At 36.2% G+C, this 26,249-nt stretch overlaps 1 protein-coding gene across 3 annotated transcripts in view; it reads right to left on the bottom strand.

Moving 5' to 3' along the window:
* LOC150091743 (triple functional domain protein-like) overlaps positions 1–26,249 on the bottom strand; it is a 402,788-nt gene that overhangs the window by 118,815 nt on the left and 257,724 nt on the right. For all 3 annotated transcript variants that reach the window (XM_090376799.1, XM_090376800.1, XM_090376801.1), the window contains 3 exons: positions 21,749–21,835; positions 3,065–3,235; positions 1,945–2,019 (listed from right to left, as the gene is read on the bottom strand). In XM_090376799.1, the coding sequence (XP_090232925.1) occupies positions 1,945–2,019; positions 3,065–3,235; positions 21,749–21,835 (333 nt within the window). The remainder of the gene's footprint in view (positions 1–1,944; positions 2,020–3,064; positions 3,236–21,748; positions 21,836–26,249) is intronic.

Below are 26,249 nucleotides of genomic sequence, written 5' to 3'. Positions count from 1 at the left end.
CCTTTAGCCAGCGGGTGGTTGGTTGGTGGAACAGACTTCCATCCCTTGTGGTGGAGGTTGATAGCCTAAATAAGTTTAAGGCTCAGCTGGACAGGTATTTTGAACGAACGGAGGGGTGAAGTGGAAGTGGGCTTTTTTTTTTTTTTTTTTTGGCTGATGCTGCATAAGCTTGCTTTCTTGCATCAAATGCCTCTACTAATGCTAATGCTAATGTGACAAAAAAACACATGCAGTTGCTACAAATGTAAACACACTTGATTGAATTCCACTTGCCATGAGTGATGTATATATTGATGCATTAAGTAACCCAAAACATCACTTCATCAAGTTCTGTTGTTTTAGGTGACTTAGCACATTAACATACATGTAAATTGGAGTAATTTTTAGATTATTATTGTTATATATATATATATATATATATATATATATATTTTTTTTTTTTTTTAATTTTAAGTGTTGGATTTTTGAGAATTATAAATTTTCCATTGCCAGATTTATGACATTTTACTCCATTAAATTTTTTTCAACTTTAAGGTGTGTATATATATATATATATATATATATATATATTTATAATTATTGATAAAAAAGTAAAGAAAGAAAGTTAAAACGACAATAACTGTAACTAATATGTAACTAATATTTATGAGTCAATGCAGTTGCAAGCAATCATGCAATACACCCATAATGTCTATAGAATATTAAGGATAATATAAAGAATTATTAGAAAAAGTAAATCAATCCAATAATAATACCATCAAGGACCTAAGAAAACGCAAAAAAAAAAAAAAAAAAAAAATTATTGCTTTTTACCGACAATCTAGATGACAAATAATATTTTAATAATAATTTCCCTATCGCTTATCTGAAATATCACTTCAGGAAAGCGATAAGCATAATTAATTTCAAAAATTTGTTTTCTGAACCTATTGTTTCAATATAATTTTCAATATAATTGTCATATTTAGTGCCATGTATATATGTACATGGGATACACTTTGCATTCTTGGTGTCTTATGGCGTAGAAAACTTGTACCCACCGGCTTGCAAATTACAGTGTATCATTTTTTTTTTTTTTTTTTTTTTTTAATATATAGTTAAATTCATTTAAATTTACTTAAGTTCACACTGAGATAACATGCAAATTCAGCTCAGGGTCCTACTATAGGAGTGGGTTTGCGATCATATAAGACATTTCTTGTAATGTCTTTAAACTGTCCCACACTCTTTATTTTTATTTCTCCGAAATTATTAGGGCAATCCGAGGACGTAGGAGAAACTATTTCTTATCTATACCACTATTTTTCGCCTTTGTGGAGTTCAGGTTCTATTATTCCTACTCCTTTAGTTTTTCTTCTTACTATCTGCATGTTTATGCGTTAATTTAATTATTTATTTATTTTTACCGTATCCATCACATAGGGGGCACCACATATTATTTTGATGACTATTACATTATGTCCTAGATACGGTCAATATGTAGTATGTATTATATATTTAATCTTATTTTAATCATTAAATTACGTTCTCTGTTGGGTCAACGATGATTAATATATGCTTACATTTATATTTTACTTATATTTCTTACCTTTGATTCTAATATTTCTAAATTTTCTTAACTTTTATCATCATTCGATTTATATTTGGCCTATACTGATTTATATTTGGTTTAGATTTAAATTACTTAGCATACATTGATCATCACAGATACAGACAACCTCTTGTCGTTTTTTGCCTTCACTCTGGGTGATTGGCCCCAGTTGAAGTCATCTAGATTGTCAGTAAAAAGCGATAAGTTTTTTTTTTTTATTTTTTTGCGTTTTCTTAGTCCCTGATGGTATTATTATTGATTGATTTACTTTTTCTAATAATTCTTTATATTATCCTTAATATTCTATATATATATATACCTATTTACCTTATATACCCTAGGTGTACACTTACCTTCTCTGAACATTCTGTGTCTTCAACTACTGTAACATCTGGTGTCTCTGACACAACAGAAAGGTTTACATGGGGCTAAAAAAAAAAACAAAAAAAAAAGTAGGTTTTAAAGCTAGTCATTTCTAATGATCTTACTAATAAATTAAAAATATATGTTTGTGAATAAAACAGAATAAAAACTATATATGTACATCAATGTTTAGAATACCATTTGACCTATATGCATCTCTTCTAAATCTTTTATGAAATTTGTGATACATAGTAATTGCATCACTGATATTTTTATTAGTGAATTTTAAGAACAATAGTCATAAATATGAAAATAACTAGTTTCATTCTGTTACTCTACTCAATGACTGTGGCAACATTCTGAAGAGTGACTGTTGATCCATGAATAATTATAATAATAATGCCAATCTCTTTCAGTAGCCCTTCATAACCCTTTAAAGGTAGTGGAAAAAACGGCTAAGGTAAAGAAGTGGAAAAGAAGTAAAGGTAGTGGAAAAAACGGCTAAGCCCACATGAGAAGCATGCAAAAATTCAATGAAATTTATCAGTAAAAGTACGTTGCCGTAACGCATTTGTATTGTTGCTCGCTCGGTAAACAGACGGTAGATGTTATCGGTCTGGAGTAGAAGTTGAATCCCATGGGAGCTTGAAACTGTCTCAAAGTGGAGGGGGTAATACCAGTATTCGGGATCACGGTATATTAAGCTCTAATCATGGGTATATTTTAGGTGGAGCACAATGTGTCAAATCACACGAAGAAGCAGCTTTAAGGTCTATACTATGCAGAAACTTTAACTATACATCCATCAGAGAGAGAGAGAGAGAGAAGAAATCTTTGAAATAGTTACCTCAATGGTTGCACACATTAAAAATGACTAGCATTACATTTCTCTTTTGAGAAGGGTTTGTTGTGCAACACTGAAGCAATTCATAATGACACCCATACAATGTGGAGAGACCAATGCCACACTATCAAAAACTTTGTTTTCTACTGTAAAAATTTTTTTGTCTAGTGTACTTAAAATGAAGTAATAAGTATCAGCATATATAGTAATCTACAATTTTAGTGGATCAATTCTAATTAAGCAAACAACCAATTCAAAATACACACCACTACATCCTTTACTGGAACAGGAATTGATGAAAAAGAATGGTCCTTCAAAGATGTAGGCAGTTCAGCATGTCCCATTTCATCATCTCCAACATTTCCTATTCCTTCTGTATGCAAGTCTAAAGACCGAGATTTCTGGGTTAGGCGAGGAGGCTTAGAAGAAGGTACAATCTGCAATTAACATTTAGTTTCTTTTTAATTTTCAGAACATAAATGAAACACGATACATTTATAGTAAAAGAAATATTGAGGTGTTGGAAGGCTATATTTCACCCCCTGATTTAATTTTTAAATTTAAAAAAAAATGGATTTATTAAAATTATTTAAATATCTTTTAAAATCCATTTTAATACAAAAAAAAACACAGTACAATTAAGAAGAAATTCCATATCGGTTATATGGGATTACAAGGTACTTTTACAACTGATTTCAAAAAATATCTAACAATCCATATACAGTTTCTTCCATACAGCTTTCTTGTTTATTACCTCAGAGGGCAGATAAGTGGCACCTCACTGTGAATGTAAACCAAACCAATTGAAAAAAAAAAGTTGCAGTGGGGGAAATACCATGATGCAAATAAATATCAAGATGCCAGACTTCTATGAATAAAGTCTTTGTTACTCTGTGGCACATGTTAACTGTGACAACAAAAGCAGTAACTGCAAACTGAAAACTAAGGTTTCAACTGTACAAAAGGTGAGGGGAACAGGTATCCTGTGTTATCAGACACTCAGCCTAAAACACTGATGGATCCAATATCTCTCTATCACAGAATATTTAGGAGAAGTCCAGTTGGCCTGCCTCCCTAAAATCCGCTCATGCACACCTTCTCGATGGTAAGCCCTGTTACGTCACTTAGGTGGCAACGAACATGTAGATTGGTTCTCTTCAAGACGCCTGGTCAGCATGAAGAGGAAAAGACCAAACCCTCCAGCATATGACAGAATGACAAAACAAATGAACCTGCAGCTTTCACTCCCCCTCTTACGGCAGCAAGAGGATCAGGTGGAAGCAGAGGGCGCTAAGAATCTCTGGGTACGATCAGGCTGCCATGCACGGAAACTGAACTTGGCCTATTATAACGTAATATCACTCATCGGTGAAGACAGGATACTAGAGCTGGAAAAGGAATTAGAAAATGTGAATTGGAATATCATCGGTTTGGCTGAAACAAGAAGAAGAAATGAATCACTTATAAGTTTATCAAGTGGAAATCTGCTGTACACCAATGGAAACAGTGAAAGGAGTGAAGGTGGAGTTGGGTTTCTGGTCCATAAAGATTTTAAAAACAACATTTTGGAATTCAAAAGCACATCACCAAGGGTGTCAAGACTAATACTCAAGATTTCTAAGAAATACAAGCTAAAGGTTATGATTTATGCACCAACACTGAGCCATGATGATGAAGAGGTTGAAGAAATGTACACCGAAATTGAGTCTTCTAGATGAGCAGAAAACCCACTATACTATTATTATTATGGGGGACTTCAATGCTAAGGTTGGAAAAAGACAAAACAGTGCAGAAAGGGGAACTATAGGAAATTTTGGAATTGGTGAAAGAAATGAAAGAGGTGAAAGTCTTGTGGAATTTGCAGAATCTCAAGGACTGTCAGTAATGAACACTTTTTTTCAAGAAAAGTGTGAACAGAAAGTGGACATGGAAGAGTCCAAATGGATTAACAACTAATGAAATAGACTTCATCCTCACTAACAGAAGATATATTGTGAATGATGTTACCGTCCTGAATAAGGTAAATGTTGGAACTGATCACAGAATGGTAAGATGTACACTTGATATAGATGTAGGAAAGGAAAAAACTGACTCGAGTAAATAATACAAAGGTCTTGGAGATAACAGAAAAGGACAAAAAGCAGTATGTACTGGAACTTAAGAACAAGTTTGAGCTTCTGCAGACTGCTCAGGACCAAGATATCGACGAGGAATGTTACAACTTTCTGAAAGTGATAAAGCCTAAGAAACCTATAGGTAAAAAGAAATTCAAAGAAGAAAAAATTAGCCAAGAAACACTTGTCATGATGAACCGAAGACGACAAATGAATTTCTTTGTTTTCTACTGTAAAATTTCTCCCTGTCAGTGTTTTTCTACAGAAAATTGAGTATACTGAGTTATGCAAAGCCATTAGAAAGAGACTCAGAGAGAGGACATAAGAAGATTTAACACAAGAAAAGTAGAACAAACATTAAGGGAAAACAAAGGATTTAAATCAGCAGCCATGAGCAGTAATACAGAAAGACAAATGATACTGAAACTGAAGAATAGCAATGGTGTACTTATAAACAGCAGAGAGGGCATAATTCAAATAGCAGAAGACTACTATAGAGAATTATACAAGGAGCGAGAGAATGATGCCAGCAGTGAGGATGATGGATTGCAAAGTACCAACACATACGACATACCCGATATTCTTCCTGATGAGGTAGAACATGCATTGAAGAAAATGAAGAATCAGAAAGCCCCGGGGGGAAGATGAAGTTACTGTAGAGTTTTTAAAATTGGGAGGAAGAGACATAACACAAAAACTGGCAAGGCTCTTCACAAAGTGCATTAGAAAAGGTGTGACGCCTAAGCAGTGAAATAATGCAATCATAGTTTTGCTGCATAAGAAAGGAGATAAATCAGAAATTGGAAATTATAGACCAATTAGCTTGTTATCCCACATCTACAAGTTGTTCACAAGGGTCATTACTAACAGATTAGAAAGAATACTTGATGAGAATCAACCAAAAGAATCAACCACGTAATATCACAGCTAATGGAGAAAGCAAATGAATATAAAACACAATTATGCCCGGCACTTGTGGATTATGAAAAGGCATTTGACTCCATATAGCATAAGGCAATGTTTCGGGCACTAGAAAGACAAGGCATAGATACCCCCATATATTATGATTTTGAAGAAAATATATGAGAGTGCTACCTCCTTTATTAGACTAGACAAAGACAGTAGGAAATTTAAAATCGAGAAAGGAGTTCGACAAGGAGACACAATATCTCCGAAGCTGTTTACTGCTGCCCTTGAGGAAGCTTTCAGAAGATTAGACTGGTCGCAGAAAGGAGTCAATGTGAACGGAGAGTACCTAAGCCATTTACGATTTGCAGATGACATTGTGGTCACAAGCCACGATCCCAAAGAATCTGAGGAAAATCTTAATCAGTTATGCACAGTTAGTAAGGATTTAGGACTAAAGATGAATATGGCTAAAACAAAAGTAATGATGAACAAGTATGCTACAGAAAGGGAAATAATGATTGAAGGAGCAGTAATTGAAAAAGGTGGAGTCATATACTTATCTGGGGCAAGTTATTAACTGTAATAATGATAAATGGCTGGAAGTCAAGAGAAGAATAAATTTTGGTTGGATAGCATTCAGGAAATATAGTCACATTCTGAAGAGCAATATCCCAGTTTGTCTGAAACATAAAATAATGAACCAATGTATACTCCCCACCATGACTTATGGAAGTGAAACTTGGGCACTCACCAAAAGAATGGAAGAGAAGCTGAGAACTACACAGCGAAGAATGGAACGAATTATATTGGGAATCAGACTGTTAGATAAGAAGAGAAACACATGGATTAGGCAGCAAACTGAAGTAAAGGACATTCTTATCAAAACTAAAGAACTAAAATGGTCTTGGGCAGGACACATAGCTCGAAGACATGATGACAGATGGACTAAGAAAATAACAGAATGGTACCCAAGAGGAGCTAGAAGAAAACCTGGAAGACAAAGGCGGAGATGGATAGATGAAATTCATGAGTTTGTGGGTAGTAAATGGATGGCCAGTGCTCAAAACAGAAGGAACTGGAACGTTGCTGGAGAGGCCTTCATCCTGCAGTGGATTGAAAATGGCTGATGATGATGATGATAGGTGAAACGGAAATGGCAAAGTACAGGGTTATTATAAAATATCTTCTGGGATTTAATGCCATATATCTCTCAAGGTACTTGTTGAGAGGAATAAAAAATTTGGATATTGTTCTTATATTACACATGTACTCAAGTTATAAATGCCTTATATGTAAAATTGCACAGTTTGAGTTTATGCCACAATGTATAGGATAATTATTTGTCAAAATTTGCAAGGAGCAAGCCAATCATTTATCCAAGAGCATATGCTTCACAAAATAGAATCTGTAAAGCATTAGTACATGCAAGGAGGAAATACCAAAGCTGTGCTATAGAAATATCCTTGTATGCATAATTTTGTCGTGTTTTATGTTGAAATAATGCTACGAGCAACTCAATTAATAAATTTAGGGACACAGGTTGCCCATGTGATAAACTGCAAAAAGGATGACCTTATACCATAATGAAAACTTTCTGACGTCGTTGCTTTAGAAGAGTCAAAAATTCAGAAATTCAAAGGGTACTATTAGTGCAAGAGAAATTTGTCATCAAACTGGTGGCATTGCTTGTATCTACAGTATGGCAAGCTCTTCATAAAACACTTGCCTGTTTCTGTATAAGATTTCCCAAGCTCAAGCAGATGACTAAGATGCACAATTTAACTCTGCATGACAATATCTAGCCAATTTGGAGGAGGATAAAGAATGATTTAAAAAAAAAAAAAAACATTTAGACAGATGAAGCACACTTCTTTGTCAGGTAGCGTAAATAAAGGTATCATCATATAGTCAGATTAAATTTGCATTCCACTTAGAAAATTCTCCTTTGTAGCATGAAAGTTTGGTTTAGATTCATCACTCATTTCATTCATGGTCCATACTTTGGGTAACTAATGGCACAAAGATCGAACACACACACACACACACACACACACACACACACACACACACACACACACACACACACACACACACACACACACACACACACACACACACACACACCAGTGTGGTACCACAGGTTGTTTCATATCTTCTCTGAAAAAGCAACAGGAAAGGTTACCTCCATACACAATGGTATCCTACTGCACATTGGCTGAAATCAAGACATGCCCTATCATTTTCTGACTATGTGCCCTCCATATTCAATGAACTTAACATGGGCAGTTTCTGGTTATTAGCAAAATTCAAAAGATGCAAGGAAGTCAGGCTATTGCTGCATCAGCTTTTAAAAATACTTGTCTGTATAATTATATCCACTCTAATCACTCTCTTCTCACTACCAGAAGGGTACCAATCCAGCTGCCCCTTAAATTTTGCCAGACTATTAACCTTAACCACACAGGAAAGCAGCTTATTCTGGTATTTAGTAATCTGACCAAACAAACTCCTGAAATCTAGTCTCTCTTAGCTCCCCTAATACAACAAGTTTGTACTGATGCACCCTCTTGGTTTTGTGTCCCATTTCAAAGTGAAAATTCCACTACCATTTCTTTTGTCCCCACTTCCCCACATTGCCTTACACCTAAATCATATAGATGTCTCTATACAATTCTTATCCAGACAACTTGCCAGTCTTTCACGAGAGATCCCATTAACAGTACCTGAACTAACTTTAACCTTAATCAGAGAAGTACCCAACAGTTAAGTGAAATGCTTTCATTAGCTGGTTCACCAGTGATCAACAATATACAGTATGTTATAGACTTTGGTGGACACATTAAAGGAATGTTGTGAAGTCATTATCAATTACCTATACACCCACTAGATATAATCGATATAATCACATTGATTATATCTAGTAAGTGTATAGGTCACTTAAGATAACAAATCAGTCACATTACATTTTAAAATTTGTACCAGTATTAAAGTTTTCAAGAAGCCATTTCGATATAATATTTTTATCAGCTTGTTCATATCTTATAATAATCATCCTGCTCTTAGTAGCAAAAAAAAAAAAAAAAAAAAAAAAAAAATCACACAAATCTCAATGCCTAATATGGGAATATTACACATGCATCTAAGAACTCAAGAAGTTAAGCATTTTTTCATCATTTTATGAAAACGTGCTGTACTATGGAATAAAAAACAGTACATGTTGTATTTCTATATTTTACAGAGATTTGTGTGATTTTGCTGTGTCATATACCGGTAGCCAAAATTCTGATTAAAACTAATTTGACAGACTGAAAGGCACTCCTTTCAATGTGGCATGAAGAAGCAATTAGCAAGCCTACTTCTGCCAAGTAAGGATTATGGAAATATGCAATACTTATTTGCATGCTATATTTCTAGGTTGGCTAAAAGCAGTGATTTGCTGGTGTAGTCCTCTGCACGATTTACAGCTTATTTGCATTGGAATATGTTTCATAGGCTATCACTCATTTGTTTTTTTTTTTTTTTTTTATGAAAACCCCAAACACGAGAGGTATTAGAACCTATAGTACTTAGTACCGTGCTTGGGCTGGGGGTTGAGAAGACGAAAGAAGATATTTGTTGACATTAGACTTGAACTTTTGTAGACTGTAATTTTTAGGAAATACATATGAAGGAAGGTTGTTCCAGAAAAGAGCAGTAGAATGAATAAACGAGGAAGATGAAAAGTTGGTACTGTGAGTTTTGAAGTTGGACTGTAAACGGATATTGGTTGGTGGTGGCACGTGTTCGGACTGTTTTGAAAGAAAGAGCGAGAATTACAGAAGCCAATTCAGAAGAACAGTGCCCATGGAAGTATCTGTAGAAAAGGCATGCAGCAGAAACAGTAAATCTATGAGACAGCTAGTGGAGAGAGACTGTTAGAGAGGAGTCATTAATTAACCTAACTCCCCTCTTCTGAATGGAATCTAGAAGCCTGAGAGAGGTTTTGTGGGCACTGCCCCAGATGTGGGAACAACATTCCATGGTAGGGTGGATTTGTGATTAATACAGAGTGAACAGCTGTTTGGAAGAAAAGTAACACAGAGAGCAGAAGAGGAAACCAAGTTTTTTAGATGCAGAGGAAGCAATATTTGTAATGTGCTTGTGCCAAGAGAGATTAGAAGTCAGGGTAATCCCCAAAAGAGATATATCATTTTGCCTAGAAATCGGAGTGTCACCAAAGATAAGCATATGAGCAGAAGAATCCTCTTTGCGAGATATAAGACAAGATTGAGTTTTAGGATTGAAATCAACTAAGTTGTCTTTGCCCCAATGGAGAATTATCGGGAGATTGGCATTTAAGGAATTGGTAGCAGATATTTGAGAAGTTGAAGCTGATTGAGCAGGGCAAAGTTTCTCAAAATGGAAAGTGGAATGCAATGTGCTATCATCGGCAAAACTATGGATAGGACTTCTAGTCAATAAAAGAAGGTCATTAATATACAAGAGGAAAAGAGTTGGGGAAAGAACTGAACCTTGGGGGACACCAGCATTAGTGGAGACAGCTATCTACCATCACTCTCAGTAAGCGATCAGAGAGAACTGTATAACCAATTACAAAAAACAGTTGGCAGACCATAAGATGGAAGCTTGTTTAGAAGACCTTTATGCCAAACATGATCAAAAGCCTTTGAGATGTCAAGAGCAACTGCTTGTGTTTCACCAACCTTTTCCATTGAATTTGTCCATAAATGGGTACATAAGCCAGAATATCACCAGTGGATCGACACTAATGGAATCCATACTGGTGATCGTTGATCAGACAGAAGGTTTCTAGGTAGTTTAAGAGTTGGTGATTAATTGATTTCTCCATTACTTTAGAAAGAGTAGAAGTAATTGCAATGGGACGATAATTGGATGGGAGGGATTTGTCACCCATTTTAGGAACTGGCTGGATATGAGCAAATTTCCAAGCAGAAAAACAACTTTGGAATACGAAAGTGAAAACAGGCAGTAAAGAACAGGAGTAAGTTCAGGAGCACAGGTTTTGAGAACAAATGGAGAAATACTATCAGGACTTGGAACTTTCTTAAGAGATATATCAAAATATCTCTCTTCTAAAACTCAGTCTTCTCTTATATCTCGCAAAGAGGATTCTTCTGTTCATATGCTTATCTTTGGTGACACTCTGATTTCTAGGCAAAATGATATATCTCTTTTGGGGATTTAGCATCAAGATTCACCAAAATCCTTCTGATGAAAGACCACAGGAGACACTGAATGGAGCATGTTGGGAATGGTGAAAGGTGTTTTAAAGATCCTTGATACACGAGTTGGAAGAAAAATGGGATGCTAGCAGGTCAGCTTTATCCTTGGCTGAAGTAACAACAGAACCATCTGGTTTTGACAGAGGTGGGAGCAGAGATGGGCAAAAGTTGCGGCCAATAGCTTTGGCAAGAGATCAGAATGCTCGGCTACCAATAGGGCAAGAAGCAAGTTTTCTACTCTTAGCCTTTTCAAAATCTAGTGTGGACTGATTAATAACTGCTTTAAAATTGTTGCAAGCTTTGGTATAGGCAGAAAATGAAACTGAAGAATTGGAAACAAAGCCAATTACGATATGCAAGTTCTTCTCTTGAACAGCCTTAGCACATTTATTGGAAAACCAAGGATTAGATAAAGGGCGAGATTTTAAAGTGGAGTGTGGAATAAAGGATTCCATTCCTACAAGAATAATTTCACTGACACGATCTGAGCAAACATTGACATCAGAAGATTTGAAACAGTAATCCAATCAAGGAAAAGAAATCTCGCAGGTCATCCCATTTTGCATTCTTGTAATGCCAAACAACAAGAGGTTGGGAACAGCCATGAGATAAAGGCTCCATTGGAGAAGAGACAATCACCAAGTTGTGATCTGAGGTGGCTAAAGCACCACTCACTTCGACTGTGTACTTAGAAGGGTTGTTTGCGAGATAGAGATCAAGCGTGTTGGGTGTATGGTTAGGATTGTCCAGTATTCTTTTAACTAAATGAACAATCTGTGCAAGGTCATTAGTAATTGCAAAAGCCTCAGCATCTCGACCAGCTGGGTCAGTGAGACTATAAAACGGAAGCCAGCTGGAGTTGTAAACATTAAAATCACCAAGGAAAATTACCTCGCTGTTAGGAAAGTTGGACTGGAGAAAGTCAAGTTGCAAAAAGAAGTCAAAGAGCTCCAAGTGATTAGTGGAGTTAGGAAAACGGTAGAGACAACAGATGAATTTGACACAATGAGGTAGAGAGATTTTAAGCCAGAGGAGATTCCAAATTACCAAGTCTCTGACAGGGAATATCGGAACAGACATATGCACAAGTACCATCTTTGAGGTGAAAGGAATAATACAGCAAATAATTCGTGCAACTGAGATGAGCAGTAGATGAATCAACCGATAACTGAGATTCTGTCAGAAAAAGTACACGGGGTTTGGCAGACTGCAAGTGGAAATGGACATCATTGAGACCACGTATATTTGTGGAAATGAACATCGTTGATATTAGAATTCAGACTGCGTATATCTATGGTTTGGAGAAGGATGGGTGTAGGAGTGTGATTGAGTGGTGTATGAGTTGTTTGTTTGTTTGTTATTTGGTTTTTAGGAGCATTAGCAACTAAGGCCATATTGCTCTGGGAATATGCGGTGGTCATTCCCTGACCTTTCCGCATCCTCCGTATTTGGTGGTGATGGGCTCGAACCCCGGTCTAATCAAGAAGCATGTGCCATGCACTGCTGCTCCTTCCCACCTGGCTACGGAGGCGCCGGTGTATGAGTGTGGGTTTGATATCCTCGCAGTATAAGTGCTCCATGTGTGAAAATACGATGAAATTACCTGAGCAAAAGGATGTTACAGATGGGCGAGTGGAAATGCAGAGTGAAAGGGGTAAATGCTTATACTGTAAAAAAATTCTGTGCAAAAGGGGAGATAGTTCTCAGAATGCAAGTTAAGAATGACTGATGTGCTCCTTTTGACCTATTATTGGGATCAGAAGATGCTGTGTGAGTTTATGATGCACAAGCTGGGTGTGAGTCCCATGATGACTGACCGGAGGAGCTTTTGTTAGGAGGTGCATGTGAGAGAAAGTTGTATGCTTGGTGGTGGTGGTGTGGGTGTAGTTGTTGAAATTGTTGAGAGTAAGTTTGGGAAGAGGAAGTACAATAGGGATAAGAGTTTGAAGGGGAAATGGGTGTTTGGTGGAGTTCAGTAAGGTTCGAACGGTGTTTTTTCGAGATTATTGAAAACAGGAGTAAAGATGTCCATCTAGACATCATTAAGACTTTCAATTTGCCTGGTGGTACTGGATTGCTGGAAGTCTTACAATTGTCTAGGGGACAAAGGTTTTCGGCATATCTCTGTGAACCACATGCTTCATTTCAGTGATCCTGAAACAGGCAAGAACACCAATGGTATTGATGGTTTGTGGAGTGGTTTTAAGAGACAGGTGCCAAACTGGCCTGCAAGAAATGTTTCACTCTTACCTTGCCGAGTATATATATAGTGTACGAGTCACATACACACTGTACCGATGTGACGAAGCAATTTTTCATGATAGCGAATTGAGTTTTTGAACTGATGGACTGTGACCAGCAGCTATGAGTGCAATATACAGATTGGCACCATCAGTTAGTGTTTGATCCATTTTTTGCTTAGTTTTCTTAAATGGGTTAGGTCATGTCAAGCCAGATTATTCAGGAGGGATTCCAACTAGCTTCCATTTCTAAGGAGGCGGAGGATGCTTAGTGTTCTTAAATGGGTTAAGTGACATTAGGTCAGGTTTGGTTATGCCACTATTCAGAAGAGATTCCAACTAGTTTTCATTTCCGAGAATGCCAGATTTACCTCCTCCATTCAGGTAAATCTTCAGCACCTTCAGAAAAGTCAGCTACTCATTAAGTGCAACGTAATCGCAAGGAAAAGTGAAGGAAAGCAACAGATGCGAGGATCTAGACCTGTTGATCACTACTTCATGCCATGCCTTGCAATGAACCGATCAAAAGGGATACCATATCATCATCATCAGCCATTTTCAATCCACTGCAGAATGAAGGCCTCTCCAGCAACTTTCCAGTTCCTTCTGTTTTGAGCACTGGCCATCCATTTACTACCCACAAACTCATGAATTTCATCTATCCATCTCTGCCTTTGTCTTACGGGTTTTCTCAAAGCTCCTCTTGGGTACCATTCTGTTATTTTTTTAGTCCATCTGTCATCATGTCTTCGAGCTATGTGTCCTGCCCAAGACCATTTTAGTTCTTTAGTTTTGATAAGAAGTCTACTTGAGTTTGCTGCCTAATCCACGTGTTTCTCTTCTTATCTAACAGTCTGATTCCCAATATAATTCGTTCCATTCTTCGCTGTGTAGTTCTCAGCTTCTCTTCCATTCTTTTGGTGAGTGTCAAAGTTTCACTTCCATAAGTCATGGTGGAGAGTATACATTGGTTCATTATTTTATGTTTCAGACAAACTGGGATATTGCTCTTCAGTATGTGACTATATTTCCTGAATGCTATCCATCCAAAATTTATTCTTCTCTTGACTTCCAGCCATTTATCATTATTACAGTTAATAACTTGCCCCAGATAAGTATATGACTCCACCTTTTTCAATTACTGCTCCTTCAATCCTTATTTCCCTTTCTGTGGCATACTTGTTCATCATTACTTTTGTTTTAGCCATATTCATCTTTAGTCCAAAATCCTTACTAACTGTGCAAAGCTGATTAAGATTTTACTCTAATTCTTTGGGATCGTGGCTTATGACCACAATGTCATCAGCAAATCGTAAATGGTTTAGGTACTCTCTGTTCACATTGACTCCTTTCTGCAACCAGTCTAATCTTCTGAAAGCTTCCTCAAGGGCAGCAGTAAACAGCTTCGGAGATATTGTGTCTCCCTGTCGAACTCCTTTCTCAATTTTAAATTTACTACTGTCTTTGTCTAGTCTAATAAAGGAGGTAGCATTCTCATACATTTTCTTCAAAATCATAATATATGGGGGTATCTATGCCTTGTCTTTCCAGTTCGCGAAACATTGCCTTATACTGTATGGAGCAAAATCCCTTTTCATAATCCACAAATGCCAGGCATAATGGCGTTTTATATTCATTTGCTTTCTCCATTAGCTGTGATATTACGTGAAGGTGATCCATAGTTGAGAATCCTGTCCTAAAGCCAGCTTGCTCTTTCGGTTGATTCTCATCAAGTATTCTTTCTAATCTGTTAGTAATGACGCTTGTGAACAACTTGTAGATGTGGGATAACAAGCTATTGGTCTATAATTTCCAATTTCTGATTTATCTCCTTTCTTATGCAGCAAAACTATGATTGCATTATTCCACTGTAGGCGTCACACCTTTTCTAATGCACTTTGTGAAGAGCCTTGCCAGTTTTTGTGTTATGTCTCTTCCTCCCAAATTTAACAACTCTACAGTAACTTCATCTTCCCCCGGGGCTTTCTGATTCTTCATTTTCTTCAATGCATGTTCTACCTCATCAGGAAGAATATCGGGTATGTCGTATGTGTTGCTACTTTGCAATCCATCTTGCCCACTGCTGGCATCATTCCCTCGCTCCTTGTATAATTCTCTATAGTAGTCTTCTGCTATTTGAATTATGCCTTCTCTGCTGTTTATAAGTACACCATTGCTATTCTTCAGTTTCAGTATCATTTGTCTTTCTGTATTACTGCTCATGGCTGCTGATTTAAATCCTTTGTTTTCCCTTAATGTTTGTTCTACTTTTCTTGTGTTAAATCTTCTTATGTAATCTCTCTGAGTCTCTTTCTAATGGCTTTGCATACCTCAGTATACTCAATTTTCTCCCCGTCAGTGTTTTTCTTGCTCTTCATTTGTCGTCTTCGGTTCATCATGACAAGTGTTTCTTGACTAATTTTTTCTTCTTTGGATTTCTTTTTCCCTATAGGTTTCTTGGGCTTTATCACTTTCAGAAAGTTGTAATATTCCTCGTCGATATCTTGGTCCTGAGAAGTCTGTAGAAGCTCAAATTTGTTCTTAATTTCCAGTACATACTGCTTTTTCTCCTCTTCTGTTATCTCAAAGACCTTTGTATTATTTACTCGAGTCAGTTTTTTCCTTTCCTACATCTATATCAAGTGTACATCTTACCATTCTGTGATCACTTCCAACATTTACCTTATTCAGGACGGTAACATCATTCACAATATATCTTCTGTTAGTGAGGATGAAGTCTATTTCATTAGTTGTTAATCCATCTGGACTCCCATGTCCACTTTCTGTTCACCCTTTTCTTGAAAAAAGTGTTCATTACTGACAGTCCTTGAGATTCTGCAAATTCCACAAGTCTTTCACCTCTTTCACCAATTCCAAAATTTCCTATAGTTCCCCTTTCTGCACTGCTTTGTCTTTTTCCAACCTTAGCATTGAAGTCCCCCATAATGATAGTGTAGTGGGTTTTCTGCTCATCTAGAAGACTCAATTTCGGTGTACATTTCTTCAACCTCTTCATCATCATGGCTCGATGTTGGTGCATAAATCATTATAATCTTTAGCTTGTACCTCTTAGAAATCTTGAGTATTAGTCTTGACACCCTTGGTGATGTACTTTTGAATTCCAAAATGTTGTTTTTAAAATCTTTATGGACCAGAAACCCAACTCCACCTTCACTCCTTTCACTGTTTCCATTGGTGTACAGCAGATTTCCACTTGATAAACTTATAAGTGATTCACTTCTTCTTCTTGTTTCAGCCAAACCAATGATATTCCAAGGGATACCATATACTAAAGTTTAACCTAGACAATATACTAAAGATTAACCTAGACATATTTGGAATAAAGGGGAGGAGGGTGTGTAAACCTCCTCTTTAAGAAATCTCAACTTAATAGACAGCACCCGCCAAACCAGGCTTTCATCTGTGTGGGATTCAGAAACATGACTGCCTCCATCTGATGGTACTTTTCATCAGTAAATATATTGTTACAATGAAGGAGAGTGCAAGAAAGCTGGGATTTTTCCTTGCCTTCATGACCTGCCAAGGACCAGACATTTTCAGGGATTCATCAGAGCCTGCAGCAAAGTACTTGTGAGTTCTAAATATGTAGAACTCACAAGTATATACAACTTAATGTATATATTTAGTAGATCTACATTTTTACATCAAATAGTCAATATCATTCCTGGTTTAACTGCTAACTTTTCTTCTTCATTTATCCTTTTTGGTTTTTTGAACCACCTTCCCCCATAAATTACAATCTACAAGAATTCAAGTCAATATTTCAACGAGTATTACCTGTCTTCTTTAACCTTAATTAAAATCACACGGTGATAGAATAGAATACCATCTTTGTTAGGAATTACCATAAAAAAGTTTTTCTGTGCAAGAGGAAATAATATTTTTGACTAACCACATTGCAGAATTTAATTGTTCTGGACAGTTCCTATGAGAGGAACTGAAGGAGGAGAAGCCTCAAAACATCATATGCTGCTGAAGACCATTTCAAGAAATGTTGCATCAATAAACATTTTTGTGCTAAAGGTGTCATTAGCAACCAAAGCCATATTGCTCCGGGGATATGTGGTGGTCATTCCCTGACCTTTCCGCATCCTCCGTATTTGGTGGTCATGGGCTCAAACCCCGGTCTAATCAAGAAGCGTGTGCTACGCACTGCCGCTCCTCCCCACCTGGCTACGGAGGTGCCATCCAGGTTTTTCTGCATATTGATTACAGGCTTTCAGCTTCTCATATTCATATATGTTTTATAGTCTATTTTCTACTATATACATTTTCAAGCACTTGTTAAGGGGCCATTAACAATATTGTGAGCCCTCCCTCAGTCACTGACAAACACTTCTTTAATCACTAGTTAAAGTATTTATCCATCAAGTTACACAAGTTTGAGATATGTATTTTTGCTTATACATAATCAGTGCTCTTAAGATTTTTAGAAATATGTGATGCACTTTGAATTAATGCAAATCTGTAAATGACTAAATATCGGCACTTTAAAAAATTTTCAGAACTGCACAAGCTGAAACATTTTTTATGAAATTTTTTGACTTGCTATAGTTACAATACAATTAAAATATATGAATGCATTTGCAAATAAATGTATGCTTGCAGTATTTTTTTTTTTTTGTAGTGCCAATAATTCCTTCTTTTATCTATGACAAACAACATCAAAGTAAAAGTGAGAGATATGCTTGAGAGTGGTTCAGGCTTCTGTACATATTCAAATGAAACCATTTGGAATGAACAAATAAATTACATAATTTGTTTAAGGCAACAGCCTCAGGTTATGAAGAAGTTAACTAATGTATAGGTTTGTGCTATAGCATCATGTTTATAAGCAGCCAACTACTAAGTACAGCAGACTCTCAATTTTCCGGGATGGATGATAAAAAAATATCCTGGATAATCGATTTCCCGGTTAATCCAAAAATACAGTAAGTTCCCGACACAGGAAAGAGATATGTTCTAAGACTTCTTACGTAAGTTGAGTTTTATGTAACTTGGGAATGATTAATAAAATATTGCTACTATATCCCTGATATGCCAGAGTTATAAAAAAAAAAAAAACATAATATCCTCAGAAGAATGAAGAAAAATAATTATATATTTTTAATTAGTTCAATTAAAAACTTTTTTTGGGGACAGCAGTGAAGTAGCCAGAGTGACACATAAGAAAAGAAAACATAAAAGGAAGAAAAAACGCATGTTACTGAACTGCAAAAACTGATATGTATTTTGTAGCCTTGGTTATTATTATAGTTGACCTTCATTGGTGCCGATCACTTCACCGCTTTCTGTCTTTCTCCTTTATTGTGTTCACCGTTGCCACTGACAAATCTGAATTTGCGCAATACTTGTTAATGTTTGCCCATTTTCATACATCCTTATTATTTTAATTTTCTGATCCAACTCGATCGCTTTCCTTTTCTGGATAGATTTTCTAGTACCGTTAGTCAGCACCACGATAACGGTCAAAATTAAATTTTCTGTAAAGAAATTCACAGGGTTAAGGCGAAAACTCACTATTATCACCCCACACGAGCTCGCATTTTACTAAAGCACATTTCTGGAGGTCAGTACCATAAAACAATAAAAACAATTTGCACTTTCCGGGTTATTGGGCTTTTCTGTTAGTGCATCTAATTAAAAACGGGTAGTAAACTTGATCTTATTGCATTTGCAATAATACTGATAGCTGGAATTCTGTGGTTTTTTTACTTTATTATGGTGAAATGTGTGTCCCCTTCACTGAAATCTTCAGTCACATAAAAAAAATATATAAATAACGTAACGTAAGTTCGAAGCTACGTAAGTCGGGGACTTATTGAATCGAAAAATGTTCAGTAATGTACGTAAAAAGTATGGTGATAGATAAAAAAACAGAAAAAAAACTTACCACGCACTATTCGCGTGTCCAATACGCTGCTTCCGTTTATTTTTTACAATGTCGCATATGGTTTGGTCACCAACATTATAATGGTTCTTTAGAGATTTAACAGATGCACTGTTTTCAAACTTTTGAATAGTTTCAAGTCTTTGTTTAATTGAAAGCACAACTCTTGCATTTGCCCATCATTTTCACGATTTCTAAACAAAAAAAAAAAAAAAAAAATAGTTACTATAAAAAAAAAAAAAAAGACATCCCTGACATACATAACGAAAAAAAATTTGTTTTTTTGCAGAGCGACAGAACACAACAGTCAATGCAACGCACTAAAACAAACTAAATATCTGGTCTCTCTCTCTCTTTTTTTTTTTGAGGGCGGGGGTTGCAAGATAATAGGTACACTAATTTCCCAATGATGACTTATAATGCGATTTCTAAACAAAAAAAAAAAAAAAAAAAGTTACTATAAAAAAAAAAATTCCGACATCCCTGACATGATAACGAAAAAAAATTTGTCCTTTTGTGATGCGACGGAACAACAGTCGACGCGACGCACTAAAACAAACTAAACATTTGGTCTCTCTTTGTTTTGAGCGGGGGATTGCAAGATAATACAACAATCGACGTGATGCACTAAAACAATAGGTACACTAATCTCCCGATGATGACTTATAACGCCGCTTCTTGTTGCTTATTTACTTACGACTTGCAAAATATCTGTTTATATTCTATTTATTACATGAATTTCATGATTTCTGGTTGTTTTTTTTTTTTTTTTTTTTTTGTTTTTTTTTTGGAATCCTGAAGTGTCCTGGTAAATCGAGTCTGCTGTAGTTACAAAATTGGCATAATTTAAGTATATCACATATTGTGAGAAATATATCTCGTATACTTCGCAACTGGATTATCATCATTGTAATACCAGGGTAACTGCCCCAGGTCTATCAGCGCCCTGTGCAAGATTTTTTGGTGAGCCACCCCGACTTGAAATTTACAGCAAATTGGTGAATTTTTGGGGCATTTTACGCCATGTTCGGAGGGAACCACTCAATCGTGCCTTAAGCCGGCCCTGACCTGCCCACCCACCAATGAGCCAATAAGCTCTGAAACAGTGCTGTCTGAGTGGTGGTATCCACTGAGAATAAGTAACAGCAGTCTTCTCTATTAGAGAAGACTTACTTATTAGAGGTAGTGAAATATCATGGCAACTCGTGAAGGCATTCACAACATGAGATATACTTAAATGATGCCAATTTTGTAACTAGTTGGATATGTATAAACACAATGCTATAACACAAACCTATACATTACAAATAAATTACATGTTAAAAAATAATAATAATAACAACAAAAAAAAAAAAAAAAAACAAGACAGCTGCATATGCTTCTCACTTCATCAGTACAGCATTGTGATTATCCCTCAACCAGAAATTATGTCAAGACTTTTGGGCACCCAGATGCAAATTCCACTTTCTCAATTATACAAAAAGGTAGCAGTAATACCGTATTCATTTTTTTGTTGCTCCATGGCAGGCTGATGAAAGTCTATAGTGAAATAAATAGTATTAATGGAACTTTCCCTGTTAATACTATTAATTTTGTCACCCATGACAGCTGGAGGCTGGGTGTAGTCACAAGTTCAGGAATTACTCGAGAGTCACCATCTTAAAGTGTGCATACACATACACACTGTAATTTGATCCTGTTTTTATTTATTAATCTACACTCCTTCCTGTATATTAATCTTTCAATTTTTTTCTAAGCTGTTTTACTCTCCTCCTAGACGTAATCTGTTATAGAAAGTTCAATATTTACAAGTTGTTTTACTCATAATAGTTTAAACAATTAAATAAAACATTACATATAAATATTTTTTTATTTCATTAAACACCAAGAAACTGCTGACTCTTTTCCATTAACAGTATCATGAATTTAATGAAAAACGTTTTCATCACTAAGTGGTATGACATGATATGATAACCACACAATCACACCTGTGAAAAGGGAAATAATTCTGCTTCCTAGTGTAGTTATCTCACTTTATTCATCCCTTTGCCCATACTGGGAGGCTAATCCTAATAAAGTACACGTCTTTTGGCTGTACAACATGTAGCACAAGTTCATAGGTCAATTTGCAAGTTGTGTGGATGGAAAAATCCAGAATAACTTGCAGGAGAAAATCCTGCTCCCTCCACATGAGATCCACTAACTATAACCTTGATTGAAGCGGTCTAAAGAATTCCTCAAGCCACAAATGAGACTCTACCTACCTTTCCAATAAGTGGCAAGCAGCAACATATCTTACTGACTAAGTTTCTATGGAGGACCATTACTAAGGAAAGGTCAAAATTACCATTTCAAAAACAAAAATTCCTAGTAAACCAATAGCCACGAAAATATTAGCAATACCACTAGTACCAATGGTTTTTATTGATAAAATTTACCCTCCTGTTCTAGTTACCAATTCTAAGAATAATAGCTAACCAAATTAAAAAAAAAAAAAAAAAAAGAACTGCAATTATTCTGAAACATTACTCACTTGTATTGAACATTCATCATCACTATGTTTCAGCGGGGGACCTGGAGATGATGATTTATTTCCCATTTCGTCTTTATGAGTCAGTACCTAATAATATGAAGAATAAAGTTCTATAAAAAAGTTTATTATTGATAGATTATAAAATAGTGTATATATAAGCAAAAATTCTTTACCCATCCCTCCAGATGTCTCAATAAAAGTAGTCTAAAGCTCTTGTTTTATGTTCTGTCGGAGGATATTTTCTGTCAATGTTAAAATCTTTGCAGTAGTAATTCAGTAGTAAAAGGTACCAAAAAAAAAAAAAAAAAAAAAAAGTAAAAGAAGGAAGCAAAAAAATGCTAGTTGTGGATGCAACTGAGATCACTATTGAATTTTTAGATACATCAGTGGCTTCAACAACATTGCACCATTACGTATTGTCTGTACAAGTGTGTTTCAGAGGGCGATTTGCAGGTCATCAGGCTGAAAAACCCAAAATAACTCACGATTAGACCCTACTCCTCCCACTTTCAATCAGCAAACTACTGCCTTAATTGAAGAGGCCTTGAGAAATTCCTCCAGTCATCAATGGGACTCAAACACAGACCTCTGAAATGAATAACAAGTAGCAAAATCATTACACTGTCATAAAGGTCACAAGGAGGTACCCAAACAGGAAGAGACACCAGTTCTGCATGAAGCAAAGATTGTAATCTAGGCATCAGTATTTGAATCTGATTGAAATGTTTGACACCTTAAAAAGGTTGAAAAAACTTAATGATGGAGGCATATTTTCTCTTTATAGGATGATGCAAACAAAGACACAAAGATTCAAATTAATTCACAGCAGTGGCACATGATCCAAACGAAAGACTCCAAATTTTCTCTTTATTTAAAATCACGTTTAAGTGTAATTTTCCTTCTTCTCATTTTGCTATCTCAAACTTCATTGAAGTTTAACATTGACAAATGTAAAGTACAGTAAACCCCCACTATTCGTGGGGGTTACGTTCCTGAGAAATACCACGAATACCGAAAACGCGAATACTGAGTTATGGCTCCCATAGTAATAAAGGGGTTCCGTTCCAAAGTATGAAATATATAAGAAAAACTAGTCTAAAATTTTGTCTATGTATGTATTATATGTACCTTCATAATATGACTATGTACATAGACAGTACGTAGTGAAATGCAAGCATAAGGAATTGAACTGAAAATAAGAAACAATTTAATATTAAATGTAATATTTATTAGAAATTTCAAACAAATCTTTCAATCCAGCGCCTTTGCTATAGCTAAAAACTTATCCCGCCAGTTCTATCACCAGTTTCGCTAAAGTGTTGATAAAGGTGTTTTGCCTTTTCACGAAAGATGAGTGAACTTAAGGGAATTTTATTTTGAGTTCGGTCTTCTATCCACAGATTTAAAGCCTTTTCCATTTTTTCTAATTTAACATCACGAGCTACAGAGCAAATTTTTGAAGCAATTAGCGGGTTTTCACGGACACTATGGCGGATTTTTCTTCCGATTTCTTGATTGATCGTACCATTTGACTTATAGATTCTACAATGTTTTGCCACTGACGAGACACTTTCACCATAAGAAATTTTGTCTAATAACTCAATTTTACTCTCTAATGTCATCACCTTCTTTGATCTTTTCACAATTCCCTTGTTATTCGTAGCCATATTTTTGTACGGGTTAGAAAACAATTTGTCCACAATAAAGTAACTTTCTTCCGTTAATACACTCGAAAAAGTCTGTTTATACTAACACACTGCAAAACGGTTGATTTTTCACTTTTGTAAGCATATCAATTTATAAATTGATAAATTTATAAGCATATAAATTAAAAGCAAACGACGAAACCTTCCATAACAAGCGCATAGCACATACTGAACAAGGATTAGCAAGAAACATTCACGCTCGCTATTTTGTCACCCCACCACCCACCCACCGAGCACTGTTTTGAGCGGGAAAGATGATTTTAGCCACGTCCATGTTTTTTTATGGCGGAAAATGTTCATGGCGATTTAAAATTCTCATTTTTTTAGGTTTCATTTTATATTAAATCAGCGACCGCGAATAGCGGGGGTTTACTGTACTACATATGGGAAACAGTAACCCCAGAGTAACGTATCAACTCTGTGGTACTACACTGACAGTGGTAGAGAATGAAAAGGACCTGGGGGTAATTGTGCAGGCAGATATAAAGTTTTCTGAGCAGTGTGGATGGTTGCAAGAGTAACTCATAGTGTCTTGTCAATGATATACACGAATTTTTCTAGCAGGGATAAGAAGGTGATTATTCCCTTGTATAAGGCAATGGTACTTATACAAGGGAATATACAGTACTCAAGCCACACCTCGAGTACTGTATACAGGTCTGGAGGCCTCATTTCAAGAAGGATGTAGAGCTGCTGGAACGAGTACAGAGAAGGGCAACAAGATTAGTGAATGGAACAAAGGGTTGCTCTTACGAAGAAAGGCTTAAGTTCTGCAAATTACAGTGTCTGGAGACTAGGCACCAGCGAGGTGATCTGATAGAGGTGTATAAAGCCTTGAATGGTTTGAGCATGCTCAATGTTGATGGGATTCTTCCTCTTACTCAGACTCAGAATAATCACCTGAGAGGGCATAAATTCAAATTGAGGAAAGACAGATGTAGGATAGATGTGTGGAAATTTGCCTTTAGCCAGCGGGTAGTTGGTTGGTGGAACAGACTTCCATCCCTTGTAGTTGATAGCCTAAATAAATTTAAGACTCAGCTGGACAGTTATTTTGAGCAAATGGAGGGTTGAAATGGGAGCGGTTTTTTTTTTTTTTTTTTGGCTGATGCTGCATAAGCTTGCTTTCTTGCATCATATGCCTCTACTAATGCTAATGATAATGCTATTAAAAAATTTCTAAATGCAATTTTTATTTTATACCTCTTTATTAATTCTGCTGTGCATTGTGTGTGTGTATGTGTATGTGTGTGTGTGTGTTTGAGAGAGAGAGAGAGAGAGAGAGAGAGAGAGAGAGAGAGAGCACCAATATAAATAAAATATCAAAATATCCTTACTGTCATTAACAACCCTGCCAACCTTTGTATCATCTGTAAACTTAGACATTAACTTTGATATACTTTCATCATTGATAAATACAGAAAACAACAATGGTCCCAACAAGGAACCCTGGTGGGGCTCTACTAGTAATATTAGTCCACAAAGAGCAATGCCCATTCACTACTCTCTGTCTCTTCTCTCACTCAACCATTCTTTTATCCATTGTAGCAACTTTCCCCTAATGGCATACTGCTCCAATTTGTATAGTAGTCTTTCATGTGCAACAGTATCAAAAGCTTTCCTAAAATCTGTGTATATGATATCAAAATTATTTTTTTGCATCCTTTGTGACCACATCATAGTATCCAATCAAATTTGTCAGACAAGACTTCCCCTTAACAAACCCATGCTGTGTCTGAACTATAACTGCAGTCTTGTCTAGATGATCTTGCATTGCTTCTTTACCAGTGACTCCATTCTTTTCCCTGGTCTTTAACAGGTCTGTAATTAGCTCGTGTCACCCTCTGATGCCCATTTTTGAATTGGGGACACATTTGCACATCTCTAGTCCATGGGGACCTCCCTCAGTGCAAGGAAGCTTTCATAATTATGGCTAAGGGTTTGCTTACTTCCTTTGCTGCTTCCTTTAATATAACTAGATAGACCCCCATCCACCCCAGAGGCGACTTATGTTCAATTTGCCAATCAGGCTAGCTGGGTGGGTAAAGTGCCTTCCTGGTAGCCCAAAGGTCGCAGGTTCGAATCCCACCTCGAGCTTGGATCAGAGTAGAAAATGCAAAATCCTTGGGAGGTGCAATATGGCTACAGAAGCCAATGTGCCAACAACTAACAAAAAAAAAAAAAAAAACGTTCAATTTCAACAATGACTCTCTTCCACTTTGCTCTCAGTTAATACAAAATCATTTAGCTCCCTGCCAGAGTTTGATAAGCTTCTATCCTCGACTTCCCTGCAGACTTTCTCATGTGTGAATGTAGATGCAAAATACTCATTCAGTTTTTCAGCAACTTCAGCAGGTTTATCAACAATCAAACCGTTGATGTCAAGTGGATCAATCTGATTCATCCCCTTCCTTCTAGAGTTGACATAAGTAAACAATCTTTCTTGTAAAAAAGTCTTTACTTTTTTCTTTGCATCCTTTGCCAAATATTTCTCGTAATCTGCCTTTGATGCCTAACATCCTTTGTGATGTTAGGCAAGCAAAGACTAGCTTATATCTACCATAGGCATCTGTGTCTCTTGATAATTTATGTGTCCTGTGCATCGTTCTTCTCTGCCACAGGTCTCATTAGTTCAAATGCCATCCATTTAGGCCTAAACCTTGAACAGTATTTCTTAGTTGGTATCAAAAGCCTAGTAGCTTCCAAGATTAATTCCTTGAATGCTTCTCATTTCGAATTTGCTGTTGGTAACATCATCGACTGGTCCCACTGTATAGAATTTAAAAAGTGTCTCA

This window comes from Mastigoproctus giganteus, chromosome 1 (assembly GCF_048544385.1).
Source record: "Mastigoproctus giganteus isolate SK-2022 chromosome 1, ASM4854438v1, whole genome shotgun sequence".
In the NCBI taxonomy this organism is placed as follows: domain Eukaryota; kingdom Metazoa; phylum Arthropoda; class Arachnida; order Uropygi; family Thelyphonidae; genus Mastigoproctus; species Mastigoproctus giganteus.
Note: the sequence above shows the minus strand (reverse complement) of the source record. Positions and strands in the feature narration are given on the sequence as shown.